Raw genomic sequence first — 13,767 nt, 5'->3', positions numbered from 1 at the left:
TTTTTTTTTTTTTTTTTTTTTTTTTATCAGTGAGTTGCAAGTTTTCTGAAATATTCTGCTCTTTAACAAGGTCCAGACTTACATGGGTTAGGCAGAAGCAGTGCAAAAGAGGCCTTCATGCCCTGGCTGGGTAGCTCAATTGATTAGAGCATCATCCTGTTTATGTCAAGGTTGGGGTTCAATCTCCTGACAGGGCACGTACAAGAAACAACCAATGAATGCATAAATAAGTGGAACAACAAATCAATGTTGCTCTCTCCTCCCCCTCCCTTTCTCTCTCTCCCTTCCTTTCTCTCTAAAATCAATCGGGGGTTGGGAGGGAGGCCTTCTTGATTTAAAAGCTAGTAGTCATAGTGTTAGTCTCAGCCTACCTCTTGGATTAGCAGGACCAAAGACATTTAAATTGTTAATACCTCAAGTTACTGTGATAGCAAAGATATAATAATTTATTCCCAGAACAAATGTAGAGATACTGCTCATTACTAAGTCTCAGCTCTGCCAGGTTCTCTGGGAGTTAACTGCTCTGAGTGTTTTTATTTTTATTTTATTTTTTTAAATATATTTTATTGATTTTTTACAGAGAGGAAGGGAGTCCACTGAGCCAAACCGGTCAGGGCTGCTCTGAGTGTTTTTAATTCACAGTCTCAGTATTAGCTGCCATCCCAGATTCCTAGAGCCCCAGAAGGAGGCATTTAGGAAGCCCCGCCCCCCTCACCCCGTTTTCACTGTAGCCTGGCACTACTATATGAGGTTAGCCTCTCAGAGAGCTATGGTTGAGATACTGCATTTGCACATTTGTCATTGTTAGAAGTGAGTAGCCTGTCCCTGGGGGGTGAATTGAGCATCCATCTGGAGAAGACTGTCAGTGACAGGCACCCGCTGCCTCCTCCCAGGTTAGGCAGGGTGGCTTCCTGAACAGGCAGCGTGCTCCTGTTGAACATGACTGCTTCAGCAGTACGTTAGAAATGTTTTTAAATAGTGTTTTAAGATAAAGAACAAGTCTTCCATAACCTTTGTTTTGTTAGGATTTATATCAGGAAAGATGCTTTACAGAAGTCAGCCATTTCACCCTCAGCCACACACACTCATGTGTCTGACCTATAGTAGAAAACACTTTATATAATCTATTTGCTTCTTAATTTAAATATGTTTTTCCAGATTCATACAATTGGGAGAACATAAATTGAAAGGAGAGTGTATGAGTAGAGACTAGAGCATGGAAGGCAGAAACACAGTGACAGGCCTTCCTGCAGCTAACATTTGGCTGGTCTCTTCAATGGTGGGCGTGGACGGGGTGCTGGGCATTAGTACACTCACCTCACAGGGGCCTCTGTTAGTTCCAAACTGCTAGTTTAGTGTCACCCTCACATTTTGCATTTGTTTTTCAAAATTCCTTCTTATGACAGTAGAAGTTGTAGATTCATGAACTCATCTAATTTAAGCTTTCTCCTTCATTATAGCATCATAAAATGTATAATTGAGGGATAGTGTTTTTTAAAAGTTTACAAAATTTAGTTTAGTCATATTTCGTAGTAATTTCAAAACAAATAGGAATCTTCAATCAGCTCTATAAATTGACATCATAAAGAGCAAAGTGTCTCTTGGCTCAGGTCCCGGCAACACCAGAAAGTAGGATTGTAGTCTTCAGGGAGTATATCTGTTACTTCTTTATGTGATTTTGAAGGCCACTAAACATTAAAGACCTGATTTAATTTTCTGTTTCCTTATCTTTTATTTTTAAATGCATGTTCGTTCTTTTGTTTCTTCTTGTGATTAGCATTGCAGGATTCTGATAGTTAGCAGTCTTACAGAAAAATGATAATCCCCAATTGTAACACAGCAAACAACAGCCATAATAGTCTAGAATTTTTCTTGTGCCTTTGTGTGCTTAAATTGGGTGGAGGAGTGAAAAAAATCAAAGGTTATTGTCATTGCCCTTGTTTACTCTGGCATTTAAATTCTTGGAAAGTACCTTTGATATTCAACTGCCATTCATAATTTACTTTGCAACTGGGGGAAAGATGTGTCTCACCACCATGTGTTCAGTTGGTCTCCGTGTTACTAATGGAATTGGCAAGCCTGTTCATTTAGGAACATGGATAGCTGATCACAGCCCTAGCAGTCACTACAGAGCAACATTCTCAGCATAGCCAGAGCTACGGCAGAGGAAGTATGACACAACTTGGAAAGATTGGCATGAGCACTGTCACTGAGAGTTGGAGAGGAAGGTAAAGATTTTAGTTCGAGTGAAATAGCATTGTTCAGGAAAGAGTCCAGCTGTCAGTGCTTTTGAGAACCCAGTTGGAGGACAGTTTTGTTCTTAATGATAGAACATCATCCCTGTTTCTTCTTCCTTTTCTGGTGAGGATGGCCTTGATGTTTTCTTAATGCTATTTTTTTATTTGAAAAATAACCTTGTGTTCAAATGAAAAGCATCCATTCACATGTCAAATGAGAATAATAACTTAGAATTTCTATTTCCTTACTTCAAGAACAGCTGCAAAGTACATTTTTATTTGAGTATATCAACAGTTCTTTCCTGATGCCCTTAATGCCACAGCTTTTCTCATGTTATTGCCCTCACTAGGAGAACCTCTGTCTGAAGTTACTGTTTAGGCAGGTTAGAGCCCATGTAAAGCCTGTGAGTTACAGGCCGTGGGATGTTTCAAGGTTCGGCTACCAGCTTACAGTGTGACCTGTGTTACGAATCTATAATTTCCTCAGCACAGAGCTAGAAAAAAACCAAACGTGTCCTTAGAGCTGTAAAGGTCAGGGATGGGGGTAAGTGTATATTTGTTTTTCTTTGCAGTCCAAGAGAAAAATCTTCAAAGATCTTTTTATGTGTTCCTTCTTCTAGGTCGCCAACTTGGCCTGCTCTATTTCAAACAATGAAGAAGGTGTAAAGCTTGTTCGAATGTCTGCGAGCCAGCTAGAAGCCCTCTGCCCTCAGGTAAAGTATGACCAGCAATGCTGTAAGGTACCAACGGATTGAATTTTGGTTAGAGTGGAGATGAGGTTTATTTTGTTGGTTTTGTTTTTAGGATTTTAGATAGAATCTTAGAGACAAAACACTGATTCAGAGTCTGCAAATCTTGGAGAAATTTGTTTAACTTCAAGTGACATTTCCTCAGGGCATCACATGTTCTATCCTCTTGCCCTTCATTAAAAATGCATAGTACCCTGGCCAATTTGACTCGGTTGGGCATGGTCCTGTGCACTGAGAGGTCTCAGGCTCAATTCCCGGTCAGTGCACATGCCTGAGTTGCGGGTTTGATTTGCTGTAGGAGGTGTGCAGGAAGCGGCCAATCAATGTTATGCTCTCATATCAATGTTTCTCCCTCTCCCTCTCCCCCCTCTCTAAAAAAATCAATTAAAACATCTTAAAATAAAATAAAACATCTTAAATCAATAAAAATGCATAATGTCCTCCACTGTTCGCAAATAGTGGGTGTGCAGTGACCACACTATTCAGTCTACATCCTTCTTGAACGAAGGGCTACCTGCAACATCTGGCAGTCCTGTAATCATGATGGTCACCCCACAAGCCTAAAAGTATAATAGTTACCCACCTGCCCTCCATCCTAATGCCCACTATTTGGGTGTTTCTGTGTTGGGGAAGGAGGGGGAAATATTCAAGAGCTGGAACCCTTACTCTGTAGTGTCCTAAAGTAGCTTTATGATACAAATATTAATGATGTAATTAAGCCAGCTACCAAAGTAAAAGCTTGAGAACTTTTCTCCGTTTATAATGGCATATTGGAAGACTGGTGATGGGATTAGGTTAAGCGAGAAATACTCTGAAGCACATAGAAGAATGGTGTATCCCATGAGGGGAACAGATCCTATTTGTGTGGCCTGGTACTCCTTGCCACTCCCAGGCAAAATAAGCAGTGTAAATGCTGTTTCAGTGGAAGAGATTGCCTCTCCAGTTTGCCAGATAGAGAATGCTCTTGGGCATACTTTGAGGATTTACATTTACCTCTCTCTAAATGGCCTGCCAGATGGCAGTGGCCACGGATAAATGGGAATAAGCAAGGGAACTGGAGTAATGGAATAGAGATCACAGGAAGGAAGTTTCTGTGTTACATCTGCAATCAACTTTAAAATATACTCTGTCCAGTACTCTTTCATATAAATAATTCCTGACACTCAAGGGAGGTGATGGAAATAAGTAAACCCGATTACTAATTTGAGATCCTAACTGGTATGGAGGTTAGTTTAGGGCATTTGCTGTCATTCTCAACCATGTGGCTAGTTTCCCAATGAGAGTTGCTTCATCTAAATATTAGTGTGATGGGCTCAGTTTGTGAATCCACATTATGTGATGGACAGTTCCTCAGCTTTAATCCAGTGATGAAATCTAGTGATTGCTAGCTGTACAGATAGATAATAAACACAATGGATTGAATAACCTCCAGAAAGTTAATGTATGACCAAGTTGTATGAAATAAATTTAAAGCATGTTTCTCAAGATTTGGCATTCTCTCCTTAAGTTTGCCATTTTGCCCTATCAGTATTTGTTTTTAATGTCTTTAGTTCTCCATTTGGTTTTTAAATGTTTGAAAAGCGACAATGCTTTGACATATCGGCTGAAACAGATGGTAACATACGCTGATCACACCTACCAAGAATATTTATATAAATGATCTTAAAGCCGAGGGAAAAAAATCACATGAGGAGTCTAGTAGATAGAGCCTAATGCAAATGGCGATGTGTGTGTGCGTGTTGCGAGGTCCTTTCTTTATTTTTAAAGAGAAGTCAGCAGTTCAGATGTTTCTGTCAAGTTTCAATTTTAAATGATTGGTAACAAATTTTAAAATGTTGCAATTCTTTGAGGAGGGTAAACCAAACACTTTTGGGAGCTGCATGTGGCCTGCCTTGGTCCATGTGTTTCATGCTCAAAGGACTCTCCCCTTCAAGGTAGCTGTTACTTTGAGGAAGAGGGATTTGAGTGGAGCCCTCTCCTTTCTCTTCATCCTGATGCAGACACTGAGCTCAGGCTCATGGGAGTGGGTGGGGGCGGGGTTCTAGCCCTCTGGTATTCTCTTCTGCAGTCAGTGGCTTGTTTGATAACAGACTCCAGTCAAAGCCAATGATCTAAACTAGATTAGTTAGTTAATTCACCAGGAGTTTAAGGTGGTATTTAATATACTATAGCATATAGACAAACAGTTATTACATTAACCCTTTGAGTGCCAACCAATATCCTAGGAACTATGCTAAAATTGCCAAGGCATTTTTGGTGATTTTACAGCAGTTTAGGAAAAAAATTATGAATCACAAGTAAATGAAGTTACATATTCAAAAACTTAAGGAAACCTTTACTACATTGATATATTTAGCAATATCATCATCACTAATAAAAGCAGACTTAAAACTGGATGCCATTTCAAAGCTTTGATAGCGTTCCCGGCACTTTTGGCGAAAGACAGGAGCACAATGGCGCTCCCCGGCACTCTAGGGGTTAAAGTGTATGTTTCCTTATTGTGACACTACTGTCAACATCTGTCTAAGGATGGAATGCCTGTTAGGATTTTCCAGGCTGTTTTTTTTTTGTGCTTCATGCCCAGGGTCCTGTATTCAGGCAGCCTGGCCCCTCTGCTGGGTGCAGCTTCCCTAGGGGCAGCTCTTTAGTGGCCCCACCTACAGTTTGGAGTTGGCTTCTAGTTCTCATTGTTCCTTTCTGGAGGGGAGAGAAGAGTTTTTGTCCCCATTTTCCAGGTCCCCTGCACCAAAATTAACTTTCGGAAATGGGAAATTCTGTTCTAAAATAATAACTTTTTAGTAGTCACATGACTTTAACTGCAAATATTGGAGATTAAACGAGTTGAGGAGGAAGTAATCTGAAAATGGCTTTATTTTGTTGTTTGAGGGGAGAAAGCACCCACATTTTTGGTGATTTGCTGTTCTCATCACCAACAACAGGTTTCTGACAATCGAGTCTTTAATTTGAGGAGGGCATTTTAGAGATGATCTCTCTTTTTTAGGGTGACATTGGTTAATAAAACCATACAGGCTTCAAGTGTACAGTTCAGTAACACATCATGTACACCCTGCACCATGTGCTCACCATCCAAAGTAAAGTCTCTTTCTGCCCCATTCCTCCTGCCCCCTTTGCCCACCTGTACCTACCACCACCCTTCTTTCCTTCTGATTATCACATCTGTGTCTATGTGTTATGTATATGTTTATTGTTCATATTTTTTGCTTAATCCCTTCACCTTTTTCATCCAGCCCTCCAACTCTCCTCCCCTCTGACAGCTCTCAGTCTGTTCCATGTCTCTGTGTGTATTTTGTCCATTTATTTTGTACAGTAGATTCAACATATAAGTGAGATCATATGATATTTGTCTTTCTCTGACTGGCTTATTTCACTCAGCATAATAATCTCCAGGTCCATTCATGATGTTGCAAAGGGTAAAGTTTCCCTTTTTTACGGCCATGTAGTATGCCATTGTATAAATGTACCACAGCTTTTTTATCCACTCATCTACTGATGGACACTTGGGCTGTTTCCAGATCTTGGCTATTGTAAATAACGCTGCAATGAATATTAGGGGTGCATATATTCTTTTGAATTAGATTTCGGGTTCCTTCACATAATTCCCAGAAGTGGGATCTCTGAATCATAAGGCAGTTCCATTTATCAGGTGTCCTTTGTAAAAATAAGAAAGTTTTGTAGTCAAATGAGAAAGTTAACCGTAGGCAAGGTGCTGTTCCTCCATTATACTGTATGCAATAAGATATATTACAGAACAAAAGAAAGCAATTTTCTCTTTGTGAGGGAAAATTATCTTAGTATTTAAAACATATAATTAAGTCCTGGTCTATGTTTACTTGGCTCTCATTGGAAACATTTTCTTCAGACAAATATTCTTACAAGGCCTTGTTTCACTCTGATTCATTGAAACATGAATGAATTAATGAGTTAATTAATGAAGTTAATAGTCCACAATGGTGAAGCACCTAGTGGTAATGAATGGCAAGAAGAAAAAGAGACAAAAAACAAACCTTGAAATGATGAAAATATGAGAGACTACAGCATAACACGAGAAAGATAGGATGGCTTTTCTTCCAAATAATTTATCATTCAAACCCATACACTTTAGAAAGTAGTGGGCTATTAGTAATTACTAAGTGGATGGCATAGTCCCCATATGCCATGGAATCTTTTACTGATTGTCTTGATAGTTTTCACTTCCTGCTGTTTAGTGGGAAAGAGGAACAGTTGCACCAGTCTAGCAGGTCTAATACTTCAGTTTGTTATAACTGCAGTTTTGGGGGGCTGATTCTTTGGCATATCCCTCTAGTCATTTGGGAATTATACACATGACCTGTAGTTATTTGGTTCTTTTTTAAAAAAATATATTTTGATTTTTTACAGAGAGGAAAGGAAAGGGATAGAGAGTTAGAAACATCGATGAGAGAGAAACATCAATCAGCTGCCTCCTGCACACCTCCTACTGGGGATGTGCCCGCAACCAAGGTACATGCCTTTGACCGGAATCGAACCTGAGACCTTACAGTCCGAAGGCCGACGCTCTATCCACTGAGCCAAACCGGTTAGGGCTGTGGTTCTTATTTTACCTAGAAAAAAACCATCCTCAACTCATACCATCAAGTTTGTGTTCTCAAATGCTTTTATAATAACTATTTTTCTGTTTCATCCAGATCTTCACTCCATCACCATCAGTTTCCTCTTACCTTTGCTTCCCTTCCAAGTTGCATTAGAAACATTTATTTTTAATAACCCATAAGCACCTTGTACTTAGAAAACTTTTTAGTATTTTTTAAAATTTTGGTGGTGTTTTTGCAGCACCACTTATCCCCCATATACCCTCTTCCACTCCCAACCCCACCCCCAACCCCCTCCACCGCATTCACCACACTGTTGTCTGTGTCCATGAGTTCTTTCTCTCTTTTTTCTCTTTTGATTAATTCCTTCACCAACCCCGTAGCACTCCCTTCCTACCAGAGCTTAGAAATCTTAATTTATTATTCTCTCAGCTCATTTTCATACTACTTTCATTACCCATTCAGTGAATACCAAGAATCTGAGTAGATATTTCTCTAAAGAATTTATACTAATGGTCAGTAAGTGCATAAAAAGAACTATACCCATCTAGCCATCATGGAAATGAAAATCAAAACCACAGTGAGGTACCACTTCACACCCACTAGGATAACAATAATTTTAGAAAAAAAGAAAATCAAGTGGGGAAAGTGGAACCCTCATACATGCTGATGGAAATGTAAAATGCTACAGCTGCTTTGGAAAACAGTAAGGCAGTCCCCAAAATGTTAAACATAAAGTTAACCATAATCCAGCAATTCCACTCACAGTTATATCCCAAGAATAATGAAAACACAAAAACATGTATTTATAGCAGCAGCATTCGCAATGGCCAAAAAGTAGAAACAGTTCTAATGTCTATCTACTGGTGAGTGGATAAATATAATACAGCTGTATAATGGCATATTATCTATATATAGATATAGATATAGATATAGATATAGATATAGATACATAAAAGCCTAAGTGACGGTTACAACCGGTCAACCAAACGACTGGTCACTATGACACACACTGACCACCAGTGGGCAGACACTCAATGCAGGAGCTGCCCCCTGGTGGTCAGTGCGCTCCCACAGCCAATCTCCTGTGGCAGGCCAACCTCCTGCGATCCCTCCCCCGAGCCCCGATCTGCCCTGATCGCAGGCCAGGCCAAGGGGCCCCACCCATGCACGAATTCATGCACTAGGCCTCTAGTTGATTAATAAAAAGGAATGAAATACTAACACATTTTATAGCATGTGGATGGACCTCAGAAACATTAAGTGAAAGAAGCTAGTTATAAAAATACACATATTAATATCATTTCATTTATATTAAATATCCAGAATTAACAAATCCACAGAGACAAAAAGTTAAGTAGTGGTTGCCAGGAGATAGTGTTAAGGAATGTTGATGGAAAATGACTACTAATGGATATAGGGTTTCTTTTTGGAGTGATGAAAATTATGGTTGTGATGATGGTTGTACAACTGTGAATATACTAAAAATCATTGAATTGTACAGTTTAAATGGGTGAATTGTTTGGTATGTGAATTCTATCTCAAAGCCATTTTTTAAAGAAATAACTTTTTAAACTTCACAAATTTTATACTTTATGTTGTTATATGTCAAATATGCCTATTAGAAAAATGCTTGGAATTAGAATACAATATATTATTCACAATTGTGCTTTGATAATGTATCAAGAACCTGAAATGCCTAATGTATATCACAAGATTATTAAGAATGGTGGGTAACTGGAACAAACCTAGATATCCTACAATAGGAAAATAGTGATGTGCATCCATAAGATGGAATAAACAGTTAATTTTTTGGACTTACATTTAATGATATGGAGAAGTATTTAAAAGAAATAAGATAGTTTTATGTAGCACATAATTCTAATTGTGTATTTTTTGACATGCGTATATACATATGTATATGAGGAGAAAAAAGCCTGGAATATAATAGAGTTGCTATCACAGAGTGGGGAGATTAGATATTTTTATTTGTTTGTGATTGTCCATATTTTCAGTGTATTACTATATCTCTCTATTGCAAATGTGTTGCTTCTACATTCACATTTAAAAACCTATTTAACACATTTCTCTATTCCAGCTTTGTCTTATAGTGATACGTGTGGTATCATGTGTCCTGTAAAATGCGTATGAAACAAAGCCATCACCACTCTACTGACCATGTTATCCCACCTGTTTTGTTTTCATGACTCTGAAAAGTAAACATTGAACTTGATGATCTTTGCAGGTTATTAATGCTGCATTGGCTTTAGCAGCAAAACCACAGAGTAAGCTGGCCCAAGAGAACATGGATCTTTTTAAAGAGCAGTGGGAAAAACAGGTCCGTGTTCTCACAGATGCTGTCGATGACATCACTTCCATTGATGACTTCTTGGCTGTCTCAGGTAATCAGCTGGTTCCCCAGAGAGGCTTGTGAGGATGTGCATAATTACTTTTGCCTAAGGTACAATAATGGGCAATCATAACACCCCCAAGTCTGGGCAGGTAAATTATTGTAGCACTAATACTGTGCTGGTTTTCATTTTAATTAAAAAAACAAATAAACAAATAAGAAAAGCTACCACAGACTCCTGAGCAGTGGGAGGTGGCATTGGAATTGTTTCCCATGTGGTGGGGCTGGTCTTGATCTTAGAAGCTTCAATTAGAAAACTGTCTGGCAGAGGGTCTTCCCTGTTTGTTAAGAGTAGGATTTTGCAGCTGACCTGTACAGCACCATACCATCCACCACTCTTCCTGCTGTGTGTTTAGAAAAATGTCATGTATCCTAGTAGAGGCCGTATGAAGAAGTGAAACTTAGGAGAAGGGAATCCCAACACCATCACCTTTACTTTCTTTTTTGAAACAATTTTTCCTTGCTTGGAAATCTCCTCTCTCCCTCACAAATGATCATAGTTGAACTGACTACTTTTCAAAAGACAGAAAACAGAGAGGAAATATTTAAATGCCTTTTAATTATGAACTTGCAAAAAATAAATCTGGGTAATTCACCTCACAAAAACAGTTGATTTCATTATATAAACATAAATTGGTAATAACATAGTAAATTGCATTCATATAGAAAATGTCTGTCAATTGCAATTCACTGTTTATCGCACAGAGATAAATTTCAATCCATCTCCTTTGAGTTAAGTATAAATGCATTCTCCCTTTAATGGATCCTCTGCTGCCCTTGGCTGCACTGCTTGCTGCCTGGAGGTGCCAGACATCCTGAGGCCAGTGGTGTGGGCAGTCAGTGCTGGGTAGTTGTAGGGCTGAAACTACCCTTTGCCCCAGGGAACCACAGGCTGGAATGTGGGAGTGCGAGTGGCAGTGGGGCTTGGAACAGAAGCAGGGCCTAAGTACAGCACAGCACAGCCTCCCGCAGTGACCTACATACGGCGACAGTGTGCTCCGCATACCGATGTCTCCCAGTCTCTGCCTGCTTCCCTTGGGATTGGTGGCTCTACTTGATAGAGTAAGGAGCAGGCAATCCATAAACCTCAAAAAAGGGTGTAAACCTTGCTGCTGCAGGAACCCCAAATTACAGGTGCTGGTACTTTAAAACACTCATTTGGAAGCACATCTTTGCAGGTGCCAAAAATGCAGTAAATGGCTTTTTTTGGAAATCTTGGCCTTCCGTTGTTTTTCCCAATGAAGTACTGAATTAGTCTTTTTCATAGGTTTAGAAAAAAACCTTCTACCTTCACAGCACACTTTTAAGCAAACAACAAATTCAGAATTCTCAATGCAAAGCACCCCTCTGGAGCTAGCTAAGCCATTCCTAAACTTCCCCTCTCTGATTAGAGTGGGTGTACCAGGCTTGTCTCAAGGGATTTTCAGTTCTTACAGCAAAATAAAATGAAAGAGAATCAAATATCCCTCATATATCTTCAAATCAGAGAACAAAAGGGATTCTGCAGTAATAGTGAAATCCAGGCATATGGTTAGGGTATGTGACATAAAACAGCAGAATGGTAAAGAGAAATAAAGTTCTTTAACAGATAGACTTCTATGTGATATATTCAATTTTTATGCAACAGTGGAAAGTATAAGGGTTGACTTGATGGAAAGGAGTTTAGACAGTTTCTATTTAGCATATAAAAACAGAACAATTCTTCTAGTCAAAAAGTGGTGGTATTTTTAGAGCATCTAAATTTTATAGGTGTACCCCGGTGTGTTTCTCGAATGTTTTGTCACAGACTTGCTTAGCAATGTCAAGTAATTAAATAATGAACAATTCCTGATTTTTTGATGTGCTTTTTAGGGGCATAGGATGAAGGGAACAGACAAGCACATGCCTGTGCAGAGTTCTCCATTAACCAGTTAATTTTTAGCATTCAGAGTCTTTTATACCTTCTTGTATCTACCTCATCCATGCAACTTTAGCACTTCTTTTTCCTTTCAAATCATTTTAATGTGATAGTCAAAATATTAAAAGCAGACTTAAACTTGTTCCCTTTAAGGGGGGGTGCTACCATGATTGCTTCACACAAGCATGATCAAAGGTAATGATGACACCGATTCCAAAGACTAAGGGTGGTAAGAAGGCTTCAAGGCTCAAGACTGAAAAGCTTGGTTTCAGAAAGTCTCAAAGGGGTCACAGGTGGCAGGAGAGACATGAAATTTAAGGGACCTTCACAATACAGGGCGCAGTTGCTGGGTCATCAGCACCTTGAAACATTTCTTGATGGTGATTCAGTGTCCAGAGTATTTGCCGTCTGGGGTGAAACGGAGCAGGATGGGCCGAGCAGGTCAGTTGTCCCGTAGGATCAAACTTCTTCAGGGTATAGACCTGGTCTCCCTGTTCATTGAGGTGATAGTGGAGAAACATGATCTTGCTGAAGCAGGAGGTTCCAATTCCATCTGCAGCTCAGTCTACTGAGGGTCTCACCCAGCGTTAGCAGTTTTTGGGAGGGGCGGGCTAGAGAGGTCTCCCCATGTCATGACACATAGCCTCATAGGGTAGTCTTGGCTGGCTCTCCTTGAGCGGAACCTCACTTAATTGGGCAGCCTCCACTGGTCCCAGTTCTTGATCCTTGTGCAGCTAAGCATCTCTGGATATGCACCGTGGAATGGAGAGCAGGTGTCACTCTGCATGGTCATGGGCAGTCTTTAGATGAGAAGCCATGTCTTGGCCTCATGCTGATCTTCCCTCTTGGCCAATTTCCTCTTGCCCTCACACACACTGGTGCTTCAGTAGTCCCATCAGTTTCTGAGCAGGGGGCTACCAGGTAAGTCCCACCACGGGCGATGGTTGTCTGGGGAGAACCGAGCAGGATGGGCCCTAAGATGGTGGGCTTCATAAAATGTTGCCAGCCCTAACCGGTTTGGCTCAGTGAATAGAGCAGCGGCCTTTGAACTGAAAGGTCCTGGGTTCTATTCCGGTCAAGGGCATGTGCCTTGGTTGCGGGCACATCCCCAGTGGGGAGTGTGCAGGAGGCAGCTGATCGATGTTACTCTCTCATTGATGTTTCTAACTCTCTATCCTTGTCCCTTCCTCTCTGTAAAAAATCAATAAAATATATATTTAAAAAATAAATAAAATGTTGCCAAATGAAAAGTGATAATGCCACTGACTCCTTGGAGTGGTTGTTCTCTACTGTATTCTGGTGCCTTGTGGCCCGTTGGCAGTGTGAGGGTTTTTATAGACTATTTCCATTAATGATTTTCCACCATCACTTTCCCTCTTGGAATCCATGGGGCCTGGATGTTTGCTGTAGCCTATCCAAGGGAAGTTATTTAGGGATCAGGACTGAGAGGACCCTATTATGCTGCGTTAGTTCTGTTCCTGGATATTCTGTCCCATTGGTCCCTAACTTCCCTGATACTTATCACAAGGCATATCCTAAATTTGTGGCTCAAAAAGTAGTGGTCATTTTGCATATCATCTGTAAAGCCACCAAGACCCTGTTGCCAGTGTTTTCTGAATCTGCAGGGCAAGGAGAACCTGGGTTACTCATATCCAATATGTCACTTGAAAATAGAGAGAGATGCATGCATGCCCCACTCAGGGAAGAGGAAATGGGGATTCCTTTCCCCCAAGCTGTTCTGTTCATAATGTTGCCTTGTAAATATCGGAGATGGTTTAGGGCAGTGGTTGGCAAACTGCGGCCCCTTGAGTGTGGCTCTTCCACAAAAAACCACATGCGGGTACGCACGTACAGTGCGATTGAAACTTCATGGCCACACTCAAGG

The 13,767-nt window shown here is 40.2% G+C and overlaps 1 protein-coding gene and 1 pseudogene across 1 annotated transcript in view; one reads left to right on the top strand and one right to left on the bottom strand.

Annotated features, from left to right (window-relative positions):
• CTNNA1 (catenin alpha 1) overlaps window positions 1-13,767 on the top strand; it is a 140,533-nt gene that overhangs the window by 113,061 nt on the left and 13,705 nt on the right. Inside the window, exons 10-11 of the mRNA XM_015569636.1 lie at window positions 2,858-2,950; window positions 9,821-9,977. Coding sequence (XP_015425122.1) covers window positions 2,858-2,950; window positions 9,821-9,977 — 250 coding nt within the window. The remainder of the gene's footprint in view (window positions 1-2,857; window positions 2,951-9,820; window positions 9,978-13,767) is intronic.
• On the bottom strand, window positions 10,524-12,931 carry LOC102758696 (annotated as a pseudogene).

Source organism: Myotis davidii, unplaced genomic scaffold, assembly GCF_000327345.1.
Source record: "Myotis davidii unplaced genomic scaffold, ASM32734v1 scaffold545, whole genome shotgun sequence".
NCBI lineage: Eukaryota > Metazoa > Chordata > Mammalia > Chiroptera > Vespertilionidae > Myotis > Myotis davidii.
The sequence above is the reverse complement of the archived record's forward strand: the minus strand, read 5'-3'. Positions and strand labels throughout refer to the sequence as shown.